At 45.4% G+C, this 16,398-nt stretch overlaps 1 protein-coding gene across 1 annotated transcript in view; it reads left to right on the top strand.

Annotated features, from left to right (window-relative positions):
• The window catches only part of AMPH (amphiphysin), a 467,360-nt gene that overhangs the window by 428,404 nt on the left and 22,558 nt on the right, over positions 1-16,398 (top strand). Inside the window, exon 29 of the mRNA XM_029587079.1 lies at positions 13,117-13,251. Within this exon, the coding sequence (XP_029442939.1) occupies positions 13,117-13,251 (135 nt within the window). The remainder of the gene's footprint in view (positions 1-13,116; positions 13,252-16,398) is intronic.

Below are 16,398 nucleotides of genomic sequence, written 5' to 3'. Positions count from 1 at the left end.
GTTTCTTTTTGTTCTATTGTGTATGTAAGTTCTCATTGTTTTTATTATGTACGTAAGCTTGTAAACCGCCTAGACGGTCACGTAAGTGCCCAAGTGCGCGGTATATAAAAAAACTTTTAAATAAATAAATAAATATGTAAATAAGCCTGGTAGAGAAATAGCATGCATAAGTTTTTCTACAGGCAATTTCTCCAAACTTTGAGGGGCAGATTTTCAAAGGGGTACACGTGTAAGATACGCACGTAACCCCCGAAAAGCTGCCCCTTCCACCCCCTGTGCACGCCAAGCCTATGTTGCATAGGCTCGGCGGCGCGCACAAGCCCCGACATGCGCGTAAGTCCCGGGGCTCTCCTGGGGGAGCGTGTCGCGGGCGTGTTGCGGCCGGCGCGTCATCGGGGGCATTCCAGGGGCGGGGCCAAGGGCGTTGTTCCGGCCCAGGGGCGTTCCAGGGGCTTGGACGCAGCCTCCGGACCAGCCCCCGGACCGGAACATGGCACGCTGCTGCGTGCAAGTTATGCCTGCCTTGGGCAGGCGTAACTTCTGAAATAAAGGTAAGGGGGGAATTAGTTAGGGCCGGAGGGCGGGTCAGTTAAGGGAAGGAAAGGGAAGGTGGGCGGCGCCAGAAAGAAAGTTCCCTCTGAGGCTCTCCGATTTCGGAACTGCCTCAGAGGGAACGGAGGCAGGCTGCGCAGCTCGGCGCAAGCAGGCTGCCGATTTTGCGCAGCTTTGCGCGTGCTGACACCGGATTTTAAAAGATATGTGCGGTTGTGTGCGTATCTTTTAAAATCCGGCATACTGTTGTTTGCTCCTGTTGCGCGAACTTTTTAAAAATCTGTCCCTAACTCTACCTCATTGAGGTGCAGTTAGTTTTTACAAAATCGGCTTTCTGAAGCAAATTTTATGCTCTGTGCTGATCGCTAATGAGCTGTTTTGCATAATTAGTCATTGCAAAACCTCATTAACTATTAACTGAAGTAAAATTTCACAAGTGTAGAATGATATGCAAAATTTGACTATTTCCAAAGGCAAAAATTATTTGCAAAGTTTGCTCCATGAAGCAGAATATGCAAAATTGTTCTCACTTTCATAAGGCGGCCCCCAAGACTGCTAATTTTTGCCATCCTGTTAAAATTTTGTTTATGTCTGTGCCTTTATTATACCTACATACATATGTTATATCTAAATCTTTATACTGTATTTGCATGTCTATATCTATAATCAGATAATTGTGTAAACTTTGCCATATTGTTGGCAAATTAAGCACCTTTGAGAAGAATGTGTTTCCATATTGTACAGTGATATGAAATATTTTACTATAATTGGTCAATTATAATTGAATAGTAAAAAAAAATTGGTAATGCCTTTCTGGCCAAAACATTCCATTTTTTAATGTACCTAATATACTTCTATTTGTTTGCATCACGGGGAATAAAAATCAGCGTCAAATCTTTCATTTCTGATATCCAGATGGACAATAAGGTGGTATTTTGCAGAGGAACAGTTGCAAAAGGAATTTAAAAAGCAGCATCCCTCAACAGTGAGCAGGAACACAGAGCAGATGTTGCAGAAAGTAATGATAAGAGTTGTGAGTCAAATTAGTTAGCTTCATGTTCATTATATAAAGCCCAGCAGATTTTTTGGCTGCAATATTCATCCAGAAGACAAGCTTCTATTTGCAAGAATCTGGTCCCATGAAGATCATCACACTTCTCTTTCTCTCTCAGGCTTACCTGTGAAACAGGGGTTCAATATTTGATCCTGGTGTTGTGAACAGGCCCCCTACCTTGCCGCGGCCAGTCGGGCCGCTGGCGCTGCTTCCTTTGTGGCGAGCGTGCCGCCGTCGCTGGGCTCCTCCCCGGCTGCCTCCGGCCCTGCGCGGCAGGGTCGGGCCGACGAGGGCTCTCCCTCATGGCCGGGACCACCGTTGCCGCTCCTGCCCTTCCCGACGTGGCTAGGATCGGCCTTGGGGTCCTTGGACGGCAGGGAGCCGTCCTCACCAATGCCAGGGTCTTCGGCCTGCAGGGAGGCCATCCCTGCCGGTGCCTGCAGCTTCCTGCTCTTCCTGCAGCCCTGCCATCTCTCCACCTTCATGGCAGGGCTGCCTGGCTTCCTCAGGACTTCCACATGGCTGAGGACGCCACCAGCTTCCTGCTCTCTTCTTCCAGCTCTCCTTAGGTGCGGGCGTGCGCCTCTCTCCTGCTCTTCAAGGTCCAGCCAGGTGTGGCCCCCTGCTGACCCCTCCCTGGGCGTTGCTCTCTTCAGCCCTACAAAAGGGCTCAGCGTTCAGTCCAGTGTGGCCTTCGCAAGGAGTTGGTCACTCCTGGGATCCTGCTGTCCTTCGCTCCAGGAGTCATCCCCGTTCCAGCACTTCTTCAAGGTCCTGTGTTTCTTGTTCTTCGTTGGAGCTCCTCGTCTTGTCCTGATGTCCACATTCCAGTCCAGATGTTCCTGATGTCTGTGATCCAGTCCTGAGGTCTGTCTCCTGATCCTGTAATCTATGTTCCAGTCCAGATGTGTGTTCTCCTTTCCTGATGTCCGTGTTCCAGTCCAGATGTTTCTCCTGATCCTGATGTCCGTGATCCTGTCCAGCTCTCCTGAACCCCTGGTTCCACGTGCCACTCTTCCTGGCGTGCCATGTTGTGGTCCGCGACCAGCCCCATGGGCGGGCTGTGTAGGGCGCTTCGTGGTGCAATGCCTCCTCCACTTCTGCAGCACAAGCCTCCGGGAGACTTCTGCTTCTGTCCTTATCCCTGGTCTACAGCGTCCCTTATGCCTGCTCCGTTCGTGCCAATGACTCTGCCAGAACCTGTACCATCCCAGTGTGGTCCATGACCAGCCACTGGTGGCTGTGTAGGGCGTGCCTCGGTGCAGGCCTCTACAGCTTCTGAGACATGCTCCGTTCATTGCTCCACATCTCGTCTAGAGACTCTTCGAGTCCAGCGTGGTCCGTGACCAGTCCCGCGGGTGGACTGTGTAGGGCGCGCTGCGTCGCAGTCTCAACCCAGTACTTTGCTTTTAACCTAGAATCCTGCCTGAGTCTTCTGAATACCTAGAATCCTGCCTGAGTCTCATCTGTGCATCCAAGTACCTTGTTCCTGAGTCTCGTCTGTGCTTCCAAGTACCTTGTTCCTGAGTCTTCGTCTGAATCTCCATGTTCCGGTCTTCGCTGCCCTGGCCTCCATCCAGCCTGCCACTTCTTGCCATACCCTGCGACAGGTCCAAAAGGGCTTGGAACGGTCGGAGGACTGTTCATAAGACCACCATTGCGTTGCTGGTCTTCTGAAGAGTGCAGGTACGGAGGAGGGTCCGTATCTCCAGTCATCTGTCTTCAGTCCAGCCTCGCTCCTGTCCAGCCCATGCTCGGGCATGCCTCGCCTGCCGTGGCACCACTTCGGAATTCCTCTGGAGTCGAGCCGTGGTCCAAGAACACACATCCCCTGATAAGCTGAACCACTCTCCTAGCACTTCACAACACCTGGTTTAATCTTTCAGAGGCAGAGGGACAAGTGAAGTCGAATAATGACAAAAGACAATTGTTCATATGGGAGGATTTATCAGGTGCACAATCTGAGGCCAAGAATGTCATTCCTATAAGCGAGGGGAGGCAGAGTCTTGTTAGCAGAGGGGAAAGCATTTTGATAGGAACTTCTAGCAAGAGAAAAAAGTGTGAGGACCATATTCTGACACAGTCCGGATAGCAAAGTTAGCCAGATAAACTTATCTGGCTAACTTTGGAGGCACATTCAATAGTGCAGTCACACTATTATAGCTGGCTATCTTAGGGGGTTATTTTCCAACTCGCGTTATGGCCCTTTCGCACGTGTTAAAGTGTTTTCGCGTGCAAAAAACACCTTAACGCATGCAAAAAGCACATAAGCTGTGTGATATGGCTATATTGCACTTTTTACACAAATAGCATTTGGGGTATTTTAAGCTGAGAGAGAGAGAGAGAGAGACTAGCTATAAGGCCCTTCTAGTAGTTAGGTATTTATACCTCTATAGGAAGCCCACCTAGTAACTCGAGGTGAGGTTTAGGTAGTAGTGTAGGGGTTAGGGGCCACTTTGACATGCAGAGTGAGACATACGAACAGAATAGTACACTCTTGTGAAAATTTTGATGTCCTTCGGAGTGAGGAAACTCACACAAAGATGAGATTTGTACAATGTTCTCTCAACCTAGCTTGATGGACTCTCAACCTGGATCGCACGTTCACAGGTTTTAAAATCGACCCCTATATTAGTTTGGTTTTACTAATATGATTGATTTTATATTTCTTGATTTTAGCATTTGATGTTTTTTGATATATAGTAGAGATGTGAATCGTGTGCCCGATCGTCTTAACGATCGGGTTCGGCTAGAGGGGGGAAAAAAATCTGATCGTGGGTGATGTGGGTGATGTGAATCGGAATTGGTTCCGATTCACATCGTTATTTTTTTTTTTAGTGAGGCCTGACCCTTTAAAATTAACCCCTTACCTTCCCCCACCCTACCGAACCCCCCCAAAACTTTTTACGAGTACCTGGTGGTCCAGTGGGGGCGCGGGGACCGATCTCCCGCTCTCGGTCCATCGGCGCCATTTTGGCTGCCACTCAAAAATGGCGCCGATGGCCCGATAAAAAAAAAACCCACCCGACCCTTTAAAAATGACCCCTTAGCTTCCCCCACCCTCCCGAGCCCCCAAAACATTTTAAAATTACCTGGTGGTCTAGTGGTGGTCCCGGGAGCGATCTCCCGTTCTCGGGCCGTCGGCTGCCACTCATAAAGATGGCGCCGATGGCCCTTTGCCCTTACCATGTGACAGGGTATCCGTGCCATTGGCTGGCTCCTGTCACATGGTAGGAGCACTGGATGGCCGCGGCCATCTTTACGACGGCGGCCATCTTTAAAAATGGTGCCGGTAAGGGATTCGTTTTATAGGGTCGGGGTGGGTTTAGGGTTTTTTTTGGTGTGCCGGTTTTCCCCGCCCTCCCCCCCCCCCCCGATTTACGATTTTTCACGATAAATCGGGGGAATTTCTATTGTATCGCGACTCTTAACGATTTTTGACGATTTAAAATATATCTGACGATTGTTTTAAATCGTCAAAAAATGATTCACATCCCTAATATATAGTGATGTTTCTGTTTTTCCATTGTTGCATTGCATGCAATGTCCTGTTTTTTGTGGTTTCCGGTTCAGTTTTTGCCTGCACATTTTAATTTATATTTTATAGTCTCTTTATTCTGTATGTGGTGAGAGTCTGTAAGTGTTCTGCATGTGTAACCAGGGTGAGGTATTCTGCTAGCATGTAGTTTCTCTATAGGGATCTATAACAGCCTGGCTTGTTCTATTTTCCTAGTAGGAGGTGTATTGTTGTTTTGGTCCTGATGTAATATTTGTGCTGTTAACTTTTCATAGGTAGAGTTGTTACTGTTTGAGTGCAACTTTGGTAAGGGAGATTTACTATATTATAATTGTAATTCAGTTTACTCATGGCTTTCTGAATGACAAGTCCACACCCAACATGTTGCGAACCCGGCCCGCGCAGGTCCGCGGCCGGTCCCTCCACCTACCTCAGGGATGCTCCTGGTATCACGGCGTTCTGGCCGCGCCTCACTAGGCCTCCGCGCGATGATCCCTCTTCGAGGGAGACTCCGCCGACTCTCTCCAGCTGGTCCCGCCCCTTAGGCGGGGCCAGCTGGAGAGAGTCCTGGCAGTGACATCAGTCGCCTTCAGGGATTTAAACCCTGCAACTAGCACTACACTTCAGATGGCAACAAGGTTCTCTCTGCTCCCAGAGTTCGTTAGTTGCTGTTCTTGTCCCTGGCTTCAGACTTTGGATCATCCCAGGCTTCGGACTGTGGCTTTGTTCCTGACATCAGACTTCGACTTTGGTTCCTGGCCTTCGACTTCAGCTGGCCCTTGGTATCCTGTTCTGCTCCATCCAGGAGACCCCACCTAAGTCCAAGCTTCTCGGGTACTCATGGACTCCTCCTGTGGGGACCTCGGGCTTCCGGTGGTGAAGTTCTTTTGGTCTCCTGCTTCGTGCCACCTACCGGCTTCGATCTCCAATGTGGGCACCCCGGGGTGCGTCATCACCAGTCCTAGCCGGCTCAAGGTTCACGAAATTCAACATTCTCAACACAACACATGCTATAATAGGCCTAATACCAAAAGGGTTTCTACCAAAATGGTTCCAGGTATCTTTTTTTGTATGATTTTCTGATTAACACCATAGCAGTATATGTAAATATAATACACCTGTTGTTGTAAGTGATGTTTTACCTCAGAAGATTGTACTTTGAATGTCCTTTTCATGTAAAATTGATGATTATAAATTCATAATTTTTAATTGTGTGTCGAGAGGGCCATAGGTCGGGAGAGGGCGACACACAAAATTGTATGGTTCAGTTAGGGTACCTAATACCCTTGCATCAACCTCGCCTGCATATGGCAAATTTTCTTAGAATGAGCAAGTCTGGTCTTGTCTTGTGGAAGGTACTTCTTAAAAGTTTGAACTGGCAGCAATTTTGAGTGACACAAGCACGGTAAGTTGAGCAGCTCTTTCTGCTCAGACATCTGAGGTAACACTCCATCCCACAAGATGGAACTATTATAAAGCATTTTGGAATTTTGTATTCATAGGTAGTTTATAATTAGAGCTTGTGACTGATTATAGCTTTTAACCAATAAACACTGATAAAACACCTCTGCTACAAAAAATATGGATTCAGTGTTTATCACTGGATTCAGTGTTTATCACTGGAAAAACACTTCTGCCCCAGTACTCTCTCAAAGGCCCCACCATCATTACCACCACCACACACACATACACACTCACACTTTTGCCTGTCTCAGGGCAGCCAGTCTGTCTTTGCGCCTTTTCTGTGTTGATGGCATCTCAGTTGGGTGACGGCTCTCTCTTCTCCTCTATTTTACATTTCATTTTGTGTATTTATTATTGTGTAAACTGCTTTGAAGCAGTGATTGATTAAGCAGTATAAAATGTAAGTAAAAAATAATGATTAGCTACATAAAATTCTAAAATATCTTTAAAAAAACCCACCAAAAAAACCCACCAAAATTTGTTGTAAACACCAAAAAATGAGCCCTAATTAGAGCATGTGTTTTATTCAAATTACCACAACATTATTTCCCCCTGCTGTCCTTCAGAAAAGACTGCAACAGCCCTTTCATGGCATGTGGGTACAGTGATTTGGGAATTAGGGTTAGGGGATGTGTAGGGACCTTCAATTTTAGTTTTTATTTTATTTTGCCTGGGAATTTCAGTGTTGTAACAAAAAAAAATAAGTGGAAATATGACTTTGTTGTAAAACACAGGAGAAAAATCACTGGAAAAAGTGATTTTGTCAGTGATTGTTTTTGTTATAACATTGAAATTCCTATGAAAAATTAAATAAAAACAGAAAATGATGGTCCCCTGGAATGTCAGTCACTCGAGCAGTTTCATTGGCTGAACATCCCATACTGCTTTATAATTTTAGATTATATGTATGTCTTATAGGGATGTGAATCATTTTCTGACGATTTGAAAAAATCGTCAGATATTTTTTAAATCGTCAAAAATCGTTAGAGTCGCGATACAATAGAAATTCCCCCGATTTATCGTGAAAAATCGTAAATCGGGGGAGGGCGGGAAAACCGGCACACCAAAATCTTCCACAAGACAAGACCAGACTTGCTCATTCTAAGAAAATTTGCCATATGCAGGCGAGGTTGATGCAAGGGTATTAGGTACCCTAAGTGAACCATACAATTTTGTGTGTCGCCCTCTCCCGACCTATGGCCCTCTCGAGAGTGGGGGAGGCTAAGGGGGTAATTTTAAAGGGTCGGGGTGGGTTGTTTTTTTTATCGGTGCGGGCCTCACTAAAAAAAATTAGTGATGTGAATTGGAATCGGAACCGATCCCAATTCACATCTCTAATGATCAGATCCCCCCCCCCCCCCCCAGCCGAACCCGATCGTTAAAACAATTCACATCCCTAATGTCTTATAGAGGTAATTTATATACACATTTCATTTTATTCTTGTTAAAGATTAACATTTAACTGCTATAAAGTTACATTGATATTCCAACACAGCTAGATCTTCTCTGTGAAGACAAGGTGCTCACATTCAGTGTTAAATTTCTTTTTTAACAAGATTCCATGATATAAAAGAAGACTGCCAGATCAACTGTGGTGTCCACCTGTCTCTAATTTAGCATGAGATTCTGAAATTGATTTATTTGTTCTTTCATTTGTAATTTATCTCCTGCCAAATAGTAACATGCTGTAATTTGTTTTGTGTGGAGAAAAGTCTTGTATTTGGACACATGCATAGCACAATAAATTAGCATTGTACATACTTGGGAAGGGGGGGGGAGGAGGAATGACAAGCTAGGTGCACCTGCTTTCCATCATTGTTCTTCTCCCCTCCCCAACTCAGGAATTCTGTGCTCTTGATTTGCTTTCCAATTGACCCCCATAAGAACATAAGAAGTTGCCATACTGGGTCAGGCCAACTGTCCATCAAGCCCAGCATCCTGTTTCCAACAGTGGTCAATCCAAATTACTGGTATATGGAAAGTACCCAAACATTAAAGAGATCCCATGCTACTAACGCAAGTAGTAGGGATGTGAATCGTTTTTTGCCGATTTAAAATATCGTCCAATATATTTTAAATCGTCAAAAATCGTTAGAAGTGCGATACAATAGGAATTCCCCCGATTTATCGTCAAAAATCGTAAATCGGGGGAAGGGGAGGGGAAGGGGGAGGGCGGAAAAACCGGCACACTAAAACAACCCTAAAACCCACCCCGACCCTTTAAAATAAATCCCCCACCCTCCCGAACACCCCCAAAATGCCTTAAATTACCTGGGGTCCAGAGCGGGGATCCCGGTGTGATCTTTTACTCTCGGGCCTGCGATGCGTTGTAGAAATGGCGCCGGCGCTACCTTTGCCCTGTCATATGACAGGGCAAAGGTAGCGCCGGCGCCATTTTGTTTTTTGTCCCCCGACGTCAGGAGCGTAGGAGATCGCTCCCGGACCCCCGCTGGACCCCCAGGGACTTTTGGCCAGCTTGGGGGGGCCTCCTGACCCCCACAAGACTTGCCAAAAGTCCAGCGGGGGTCCGGGAACGACCTGCAGTCGAATCATGTTGCCGTATGGCCGGCGCCATTTTGCACAAAATGGCGCCGGCCGTACGGCAAAACGATTCGAGCGCAGGAGGTCGCTCCCAGACCTCCGCTGGACTTTTGGCAAGTCTTGTGGGGGTCAGGAGGCCCCCCCCAAGCTGGCCAAAAGTCCCTGGGGGTCCAGCGGGGGTCCGGGAGCGATCTCCTACGCTCCTGACGTCGGGGGACAAAAAACAAAATGGCGCCGGCGCTACCTTTGACCTGTCATATGACAGGGCAAAGGTAGCGCCGGCGCCATTTCTACAACACACCGCAGGCCCGAGAGTAAATGATCACACCGGGACCCCCGCTCTGGACCCCAGGTAATTTAAGGCATTTTGGGGGGGTTCGGGAGGGTGGGGGATTTATTTTAAAGGGTCGGGGTGGGTTTTAGGGATGTTTTAGTGTGCCGGTTTTCCCGCCCTCCCCCGATTTACGATTTACACGATATTTACAAAAACAAAACCGCGACGATCCGATTCCCTCCCCCCCCCAGCCGAAATTGATCGTTAAGACGATCGATCACACGATTCACATCTCTAATAAGCAGTGGCGATTTTCTAAGTCAACATGATTAATTGTACTTTATGGACTTCCACGCCAGGAATTTATCCAAATCTTTTTTAAATCCAGCTATACTAACTGCCTTAATCACACATTCTGGCATCAAATTCCATAACTTAATTGTGCGTTAAGTGAAAAATAATTTTTTCTGATTTGTTTTAAACGTGCTACTTGCTAACTTCATGTTATGTCCCCAAGTTCTTCTATTATCTGAAAGAGTAAATAATAGAGATGTGAATTGTGTGCCCGATCGTCTTAACGATCGGGTTCAGCTGGAGGGAGAAAGAAATCTGATCGCTGGAGATGTGAATCGGAATCGGTTCCGATTCACATCGTTAATTTTTTTTTAGTGAGGCCCGACCCTTTAAAATTGACCCCTTACCTTCCCCCAGCCCCCCCGAACCCCCCCCAAAAAAACTTTTTACGAGTACCTGGTGGTCCAGTGGGGGCGCGGGGACAGATCTCCCGCTCTCGGGCCATCGGCGCCATTTTGACTGCCACTCAAAAATGGCGCCAATGGCCCGATTAATAAAAAACCCACCCGACCCTTTAAAGATGACCTCTTAACTTCTCCCACCCTCCCGATCCCCCCAAAACATTTTTAAATTACCTGGTGCTCTAGTGGTGGTCCCGGGAGCGATCTCCCGTTCTCGGGCCACTCATAAAGATGGCGCTGATGGCCCTTTGTCCTTACCATGTGACAGGGTATCCGTGCCATTGGCCAGCCCCTGTCACATGGTAGGAGCACTGGCTGGCCGGCGCCATCTTTAAAGATGGCCGCCGCCATCGTAAAGATACCATACTGGGTCAGACCACTGGTATATAGAGCCTAGCATCTTGTCTCCAACAGTGACCAATCTGGTTTGCTTGAAAGAAGTACTCCCTGTTTTTCTCTCTCAGCTCCCTGAAGTAAGAGATGGTATTCCTCAAGCTTACCTGTCTAATAATTAATAATTAAGGACCTACATTTTCAGTTTATTTTATTTTTGCTGGGAATTTCAATGTTACAACAAAAATAATCAGTGGGAAATGACTTTGTTATAACACACAGGAGAAAAAGTCACTTTTCCACTGATTACTTTTTTATTATAACATTGAAATTCCCAGGAAAAATAAAAATAAAACTGAAAATGAAGGTCCCTATTAATAATGGGACCCAGCAACTTGTCCAAATCATTATACCCAGCTATATTATTAACTTGATTATATCTTTCAGCCACAAATTCCAGTGCTTAACTGTGTATTAACTGAAAAAATACTTTCTTGAATTTTGTTTTAAATTTGCCTCACTTTTTCTTTCCCTCTATGCACCTCAGCTTGTCTTTCCCCTTACCCCAAGGCAGCATGTCCACTAGTCACACTCAGCCTCTGCATCTCAACCTGTCTCTTCGCTGGCTTCCTTAGAGACTGCTTTCATATCTCAATAAAAGAATACGTGTTCAGTAATGGACTGCATTATGGCATACAGTGAACATTTTTGAAAACACGATAATGTCACAAGGCATACATTTGGAGTACATTGCTACGACTAGAGGATCTATGCAGTACAGAAAGAGTTGTTACACTACAAAAGACAAAATAAAATGAAAGTTGGATTCATTATCCTCAGATGTGAGGTTATGGGGTCATTGGAGTTGCAGTTTATTCTCATTAGTTTTTTTTTTCTCTGCTATAGTCTATTAGTGCAAATCACTTAGCACTTGTTGTCTCTTGTTTTGAATATGCAATTATTAAAATATCACCCCACACCTTCTGCTTGAGCCTAGAGCCATTATGCCATGAAAGTTTATTGCAGGAGGGGTCCCACTATCACAGGGGGAGGGGAGGGGTCACTGTGATAGTGGGGCTGCTTCTCCGAAAAATCATTACAGTTCTATGCACATTCTTTCGTCTTGTGGCCAAACACCATAGGGCAAAAGAATGCGCCTAGTGGCCTTTTAACACAAATGGTGGCCCCAATCTCAAGGAACTGCTATTGCCTTATTGGGCTGCCCCCCCCCCCCCCCAAAAAAAAAGTCTTGTGGCCACATGGGGTGGCTGAGTGGAGGTCAAGGCTGACACCTGGCTCAACCTGGGACCACCTTCCCCAAACTGATAAAAAATTAAAAACATAGTCATGTGGCCACAGCCCCAGCCCCTTCAACCCCGAATCCAACCTAGATTGAGGGTCCCTGGCCCCTCTCCTTTGCCTCCACTTCCCCTTAATATAAGTCCAACAGAGCCCCCATGATCCATTTCTTCCCAATAGCATAAATCCAACAGAGCCCCGCCTTGCTCCACTTCCCCCATCCCCTTCCTGCACCCCCCAAATCTTAAAATTAAGTGGTGGATCCCGCATCAGGGTCAGGGTGCCCACTAGCATGCCGACTTAACCCTGCCCCAGCCATGTGACTTTGGAGGGGTGGAAGGGCCAGGACCCTCAATCTAGTTTGCACTTTGGGGGGTGGGAGGGCCGGAACCCTCAATCTAGATCGGACTTTGGGGGTATGAGAGGGCTGGGGCCAATGCCACGCAGCTACATTTTAAATTTTTTATCACTTTGGGGGAGTTGGGGCTGCCTTGAGTGGCAGCTCTGGGTTGAGCAGGGGCTGACCCCCCTGCTCAACCTCCCCTTGTAGTCACAGGACTTTTTTTTTATCCTTTTGGAGGCCTGATAAATATCATGCAGAGCCTTGTAACCTGCTTTAGAGTCCCAGGGCTCTAATGCTAAATTTAATGAAAATTGAAAAGTTATTTTATCATGGCTAACCACTTTCTCGGATGGCCGTTATAAAATATTTGCATCAAATTGCCTAGTAGTGGCCTTTTTTGCATGCATTTGCATTATTAATGCATGCAAATCACGTGCAAAAAAAGGTCATTGAGGTAGGGGAGGGAACCTGGGCAGGAGATGCAAAATATCTCATATATCACACAGTATCACCGTAATAGTGCTCTATAGTGCGATATACACTGTTTAACGTATGTTAGAGCACTACCATAACTTGATGCATCTTCTAGTGTGTTTGTTAATGCCAGAATGCCCATCAATGTCTATTTAGGCCCACAGGGCATCCAAAGTCTTGCAGTGTTTGGAGAAGAAAGATTACTTACATTGCTATTTTCCTATGTATTGCAAGCATAGTTTTAAAGATGGTCAAGCTTCAATCTCATTGAATACATGGTGGAGCTCTTGGATGGTCATTGGCAACGGATAACATATACAAATTGGACAGCACCATTTTTATTAATGAGTCCTCTTAAATTACTCACAAGTGTATGGTGCCAGAACTTGTGACTGGTTTGTTCTAAGCATCTCAGATGAACTGCTGCTATTAAATGTGATTTCTAGCACTCACGCACTGTTTATAAAAAGAGTGTGGATGAATAATTTGCTGTGATCATCTCATTTTCAGACAGCACCTGTGCATGAGAGTGAAGGTGGTGATGAAGCTGAACAGCCTTATGCAGAAGATAAACTGGCAGAACTGGAGCAGGAGCAAGAGCTGGAACCAGAGTTGGAGGCAACAAGTGAGACAGTAGTACCTCAGGTAGCATCCCACAGTGATATATTTTATGTTCTAGAAAGATTCAAAACACTTTTGTGGAGTTTTTATGTGCTGTATCTAAAAATTTTTATCTGCACTTTAGCTCATCCTAAGAAACTCATGTTTTATCTCCTCCATGAGAAGAAAATCAGAGAAAATGGTCTCCTATCTGTCAAACTAACAGTACTTTCTGACTAACTTTCTGATTTATTTGTAACCTTCCCTGGACACAGGGATCACATTTCCGAGGCTGCAGACTACTGACCCGTTTGGTGCAGCCTCTGAAAAACTAGGTCAGATTTGTGCTGTCAATAACAGGACTACCTGCAGGGCCCAAGGGATCAGTAGAACTTAGTCCACACACATCTATGGTATTCCAATCAAGATAAAAAGTTGTAAAAAGAATCCAAAACTTTAAATCAAACAAAAAGTCAGAAAAAAATCAGCATACAGTCCAAAACATAGAGGTATAACCTAGTTATACTAGACCTAGTACTCACTAATGGGGATAATGTCTCAAATGTCCAGGTAGGTGCCCACCTCAGCACCAGTTATCATCAAACAGTATGATTTGACATTGCAAACAGGATACGGAGACGTCACAAGAAGACCTGATTTTTGACTTTCAAAAATACAGACTTTGTCGAAATGAGGACATACCTGGAGGTAGAACTAGAAGACTGGGAGAGAATGAGAGAGGTGGAACAACAGTGGACCAAACTAAAGGGAGCAATGACAAAAGCAACAAATCTATATGTTAGAAAAGTAAACAAAAGTAAGAGAAATAAGAAACCGACCTGGTTCTCAAAGGAGGTGGCTGACATAATAAAAGCAAAAAAAGCAGCATTCAGGAATTATAAATGATCCCAAAAAGAAGAATTCAGGGAAGAATACCTGGTGAAACCTAGGGGACGAAGAAAGTAATCAAGAAAGCAAAAAGTCTGGCAGAAGAAAGAAATGTCAAAGAGGTAAAGCAAAGTGAAAAAAATCATTCTTCAGATTACATCAGGGAAAGGAGAAAGGTCCAAAGTGGCATAGTGAAATTGAAAGGTGAACAGGATCAATGTGTGGAGAGAGACAAAGAAATGGTGGAAATATTAAACAAATACTTCAGTTTGGTGTCCAGTAAAGAAGACCCTGGAGAAGGACCGTTGCTAGTTAACAAGACTGTGGAAGGGGAAGGAGCAAATGAAACTCCGTTTACAGAAGAGAATGTATGGGAACAGCTAAGAAGACTGAAAGTAGACAAAGCCATGGAGCCTGATGAGGTTCATCTCAGGATACTTAGGGAACTCAGAGATCTGCTGGTGGGTCCGCTATGTGACCTGTTCAATAGATCCTTGGAAATGGGAGTGGTGCTGAGTGATTGGAGAAGAGCGATGGTGGTCCCTCTTCACAAGAGTGGGAGAAGAGAGGAGACTGGAAACTAGAGGCTGGTTAGCCTCACCTCAGTGGTGGGAAAATTAATGGAGACTCTGCTGAAAGAAAGGATAGTGAACTATCTACAAACCAGTGGGTTGCCCGATCCGAGATAGCATGGATTCACCAGGAGAAGGTCCTGTCAGATGAATCTGATTTTTTTGATTTGGTGACTAGAGAATTGGATCAGGGAAGAGTGCTCGAAGTGATTTACTTGGATTTTATTAAAGTTTTTGATAGGGTCTCATAAAATGAGAAGCTTGGGAGTGAGCGCCAAGGTGGTGGTATGGATCACAAACTGGTTGATGGATAGAAGGCAGCGTGTGATGATAAATGGAACCTGCTCTTAAGAGAAAACAATGTTAAGTGGAGTATCACAGGGATCAGTGTTTGGACCGGTTCTGTTAAATTTCTTTGTGAGTGACATCGCGGAAGGAATAGAAGGTATAATTTGTCTATTTGCGAATGATACTAAGACCTGCCGGAAGAAGTAGAGAGGATGAGACGTGATTTAAGGAAGCTTGAATGGTGGGCGAAGATATGACAGCTGAGATCCAATGCCAAGAAGTGCAGTCATGCATCTGGGTGTGGTAATCCAAAAGAGTTGTATGTGATGGGGAGTGAAGGGCTATTGTGCACAGAACAAGAGAGAGACCTTGGCGTGATAGTCTAGCAATCTGACGATGGCGAAGCAATATGACAAGGTGATAGCAAAAGCCAGAAGAATGCTAGGCTGCATTGAGAAAGGAATAACCAGTAAGAAAAAGGAGGTGATAATCCCCTTGTAGAGGTCCTTGGTGAGGCCTCACCTGGAGTACTGTGTTCAGTTCTGGAGACTAACTCTCAAAAGGGACAGAGACAGGATGGAGGCGGTCCAGAGAAAGGCGACCAAAATGGTGGTGGGTCTCCATCAAATGACTTATGAAAAGAGGTTGAAGGTCCTAAATATTGGAGGAGAGGAGGTGCAAGGGAGATATGATACAGATCTTCAGATACCTGAAAGGTTTTAATGATGCACAAATCAACAACAAATCTTTTCTGTTGGAAAGAAATCAGTAGAACTAGGGCTCATGAAATGAAAATCCAGGGAGGCTGACTCAGAACCAATGTCAGGAAATATTTCTTCACAGAAAGGGTGGTGGATGCCTGAAATGCCCTTCCAGAGGAGGTGGTGAAGATAAGAACAGTAAAAGATTTCAAAGGGGCATGGGATAAACACTGTGGATCCCTTAAGGCAAGAGAATGTGAATGAAGAAAAAAGTGCATGGGGGTAACTTGCTGGAGTGGTGGTTACTACCCTTAACCAATAAGCCTTTATGCTGTTGATGCAACTCCATCATTGCTCTCTGCTTCAACGGCAGAGAGAAAAGGGGAATTAGATTCAGACAGCAACCAACAAGGACATTGAATTGCACAGTCTGGGAAAACGAATAAGCATGGGAGTAACTTGCTGATACGGCAATTACTAACCTTAACCAGTGCCTAAAACCGGTGCTAAGCTCCTTAAATTTGTTTTCCTGCCTTAATTTCACCCTGTGTTCCCCACTTTATAGGACCTTCATGAAACTGAACACAAATTTAGGGACTCAACCCTAGACAGTTTTCAAAACAATTTTGGAGCCTAACTCCCAACATTAAGCACCTAAATCCTCTTAAAATCAGTCTGCCCATGACCTTGAGTAATATACATTGAAAACTTATTTGGCTTTCAAGTGATATTGGAGAAAACAA

This window comes from Rhinatrema bivittatum, chromosome 2, assembly GCF_901001135.1.
Source record: "Rhinatrema bivittatum chromosome 2, aRhiBiv1.1, whole genome shotgun sequence".
NCBI lineage: Eukaryota > Metazoa > Chordata > Amphibia > Gymnophiona > Rhinatrematidae > Rhinatrema > Rhinatrema bivittatum.
The sequence above is the reverse complement of the archived record's forward strand: the minus strand, read 5'-3'. Positions and strand labels throughout refer to the sequence as shown.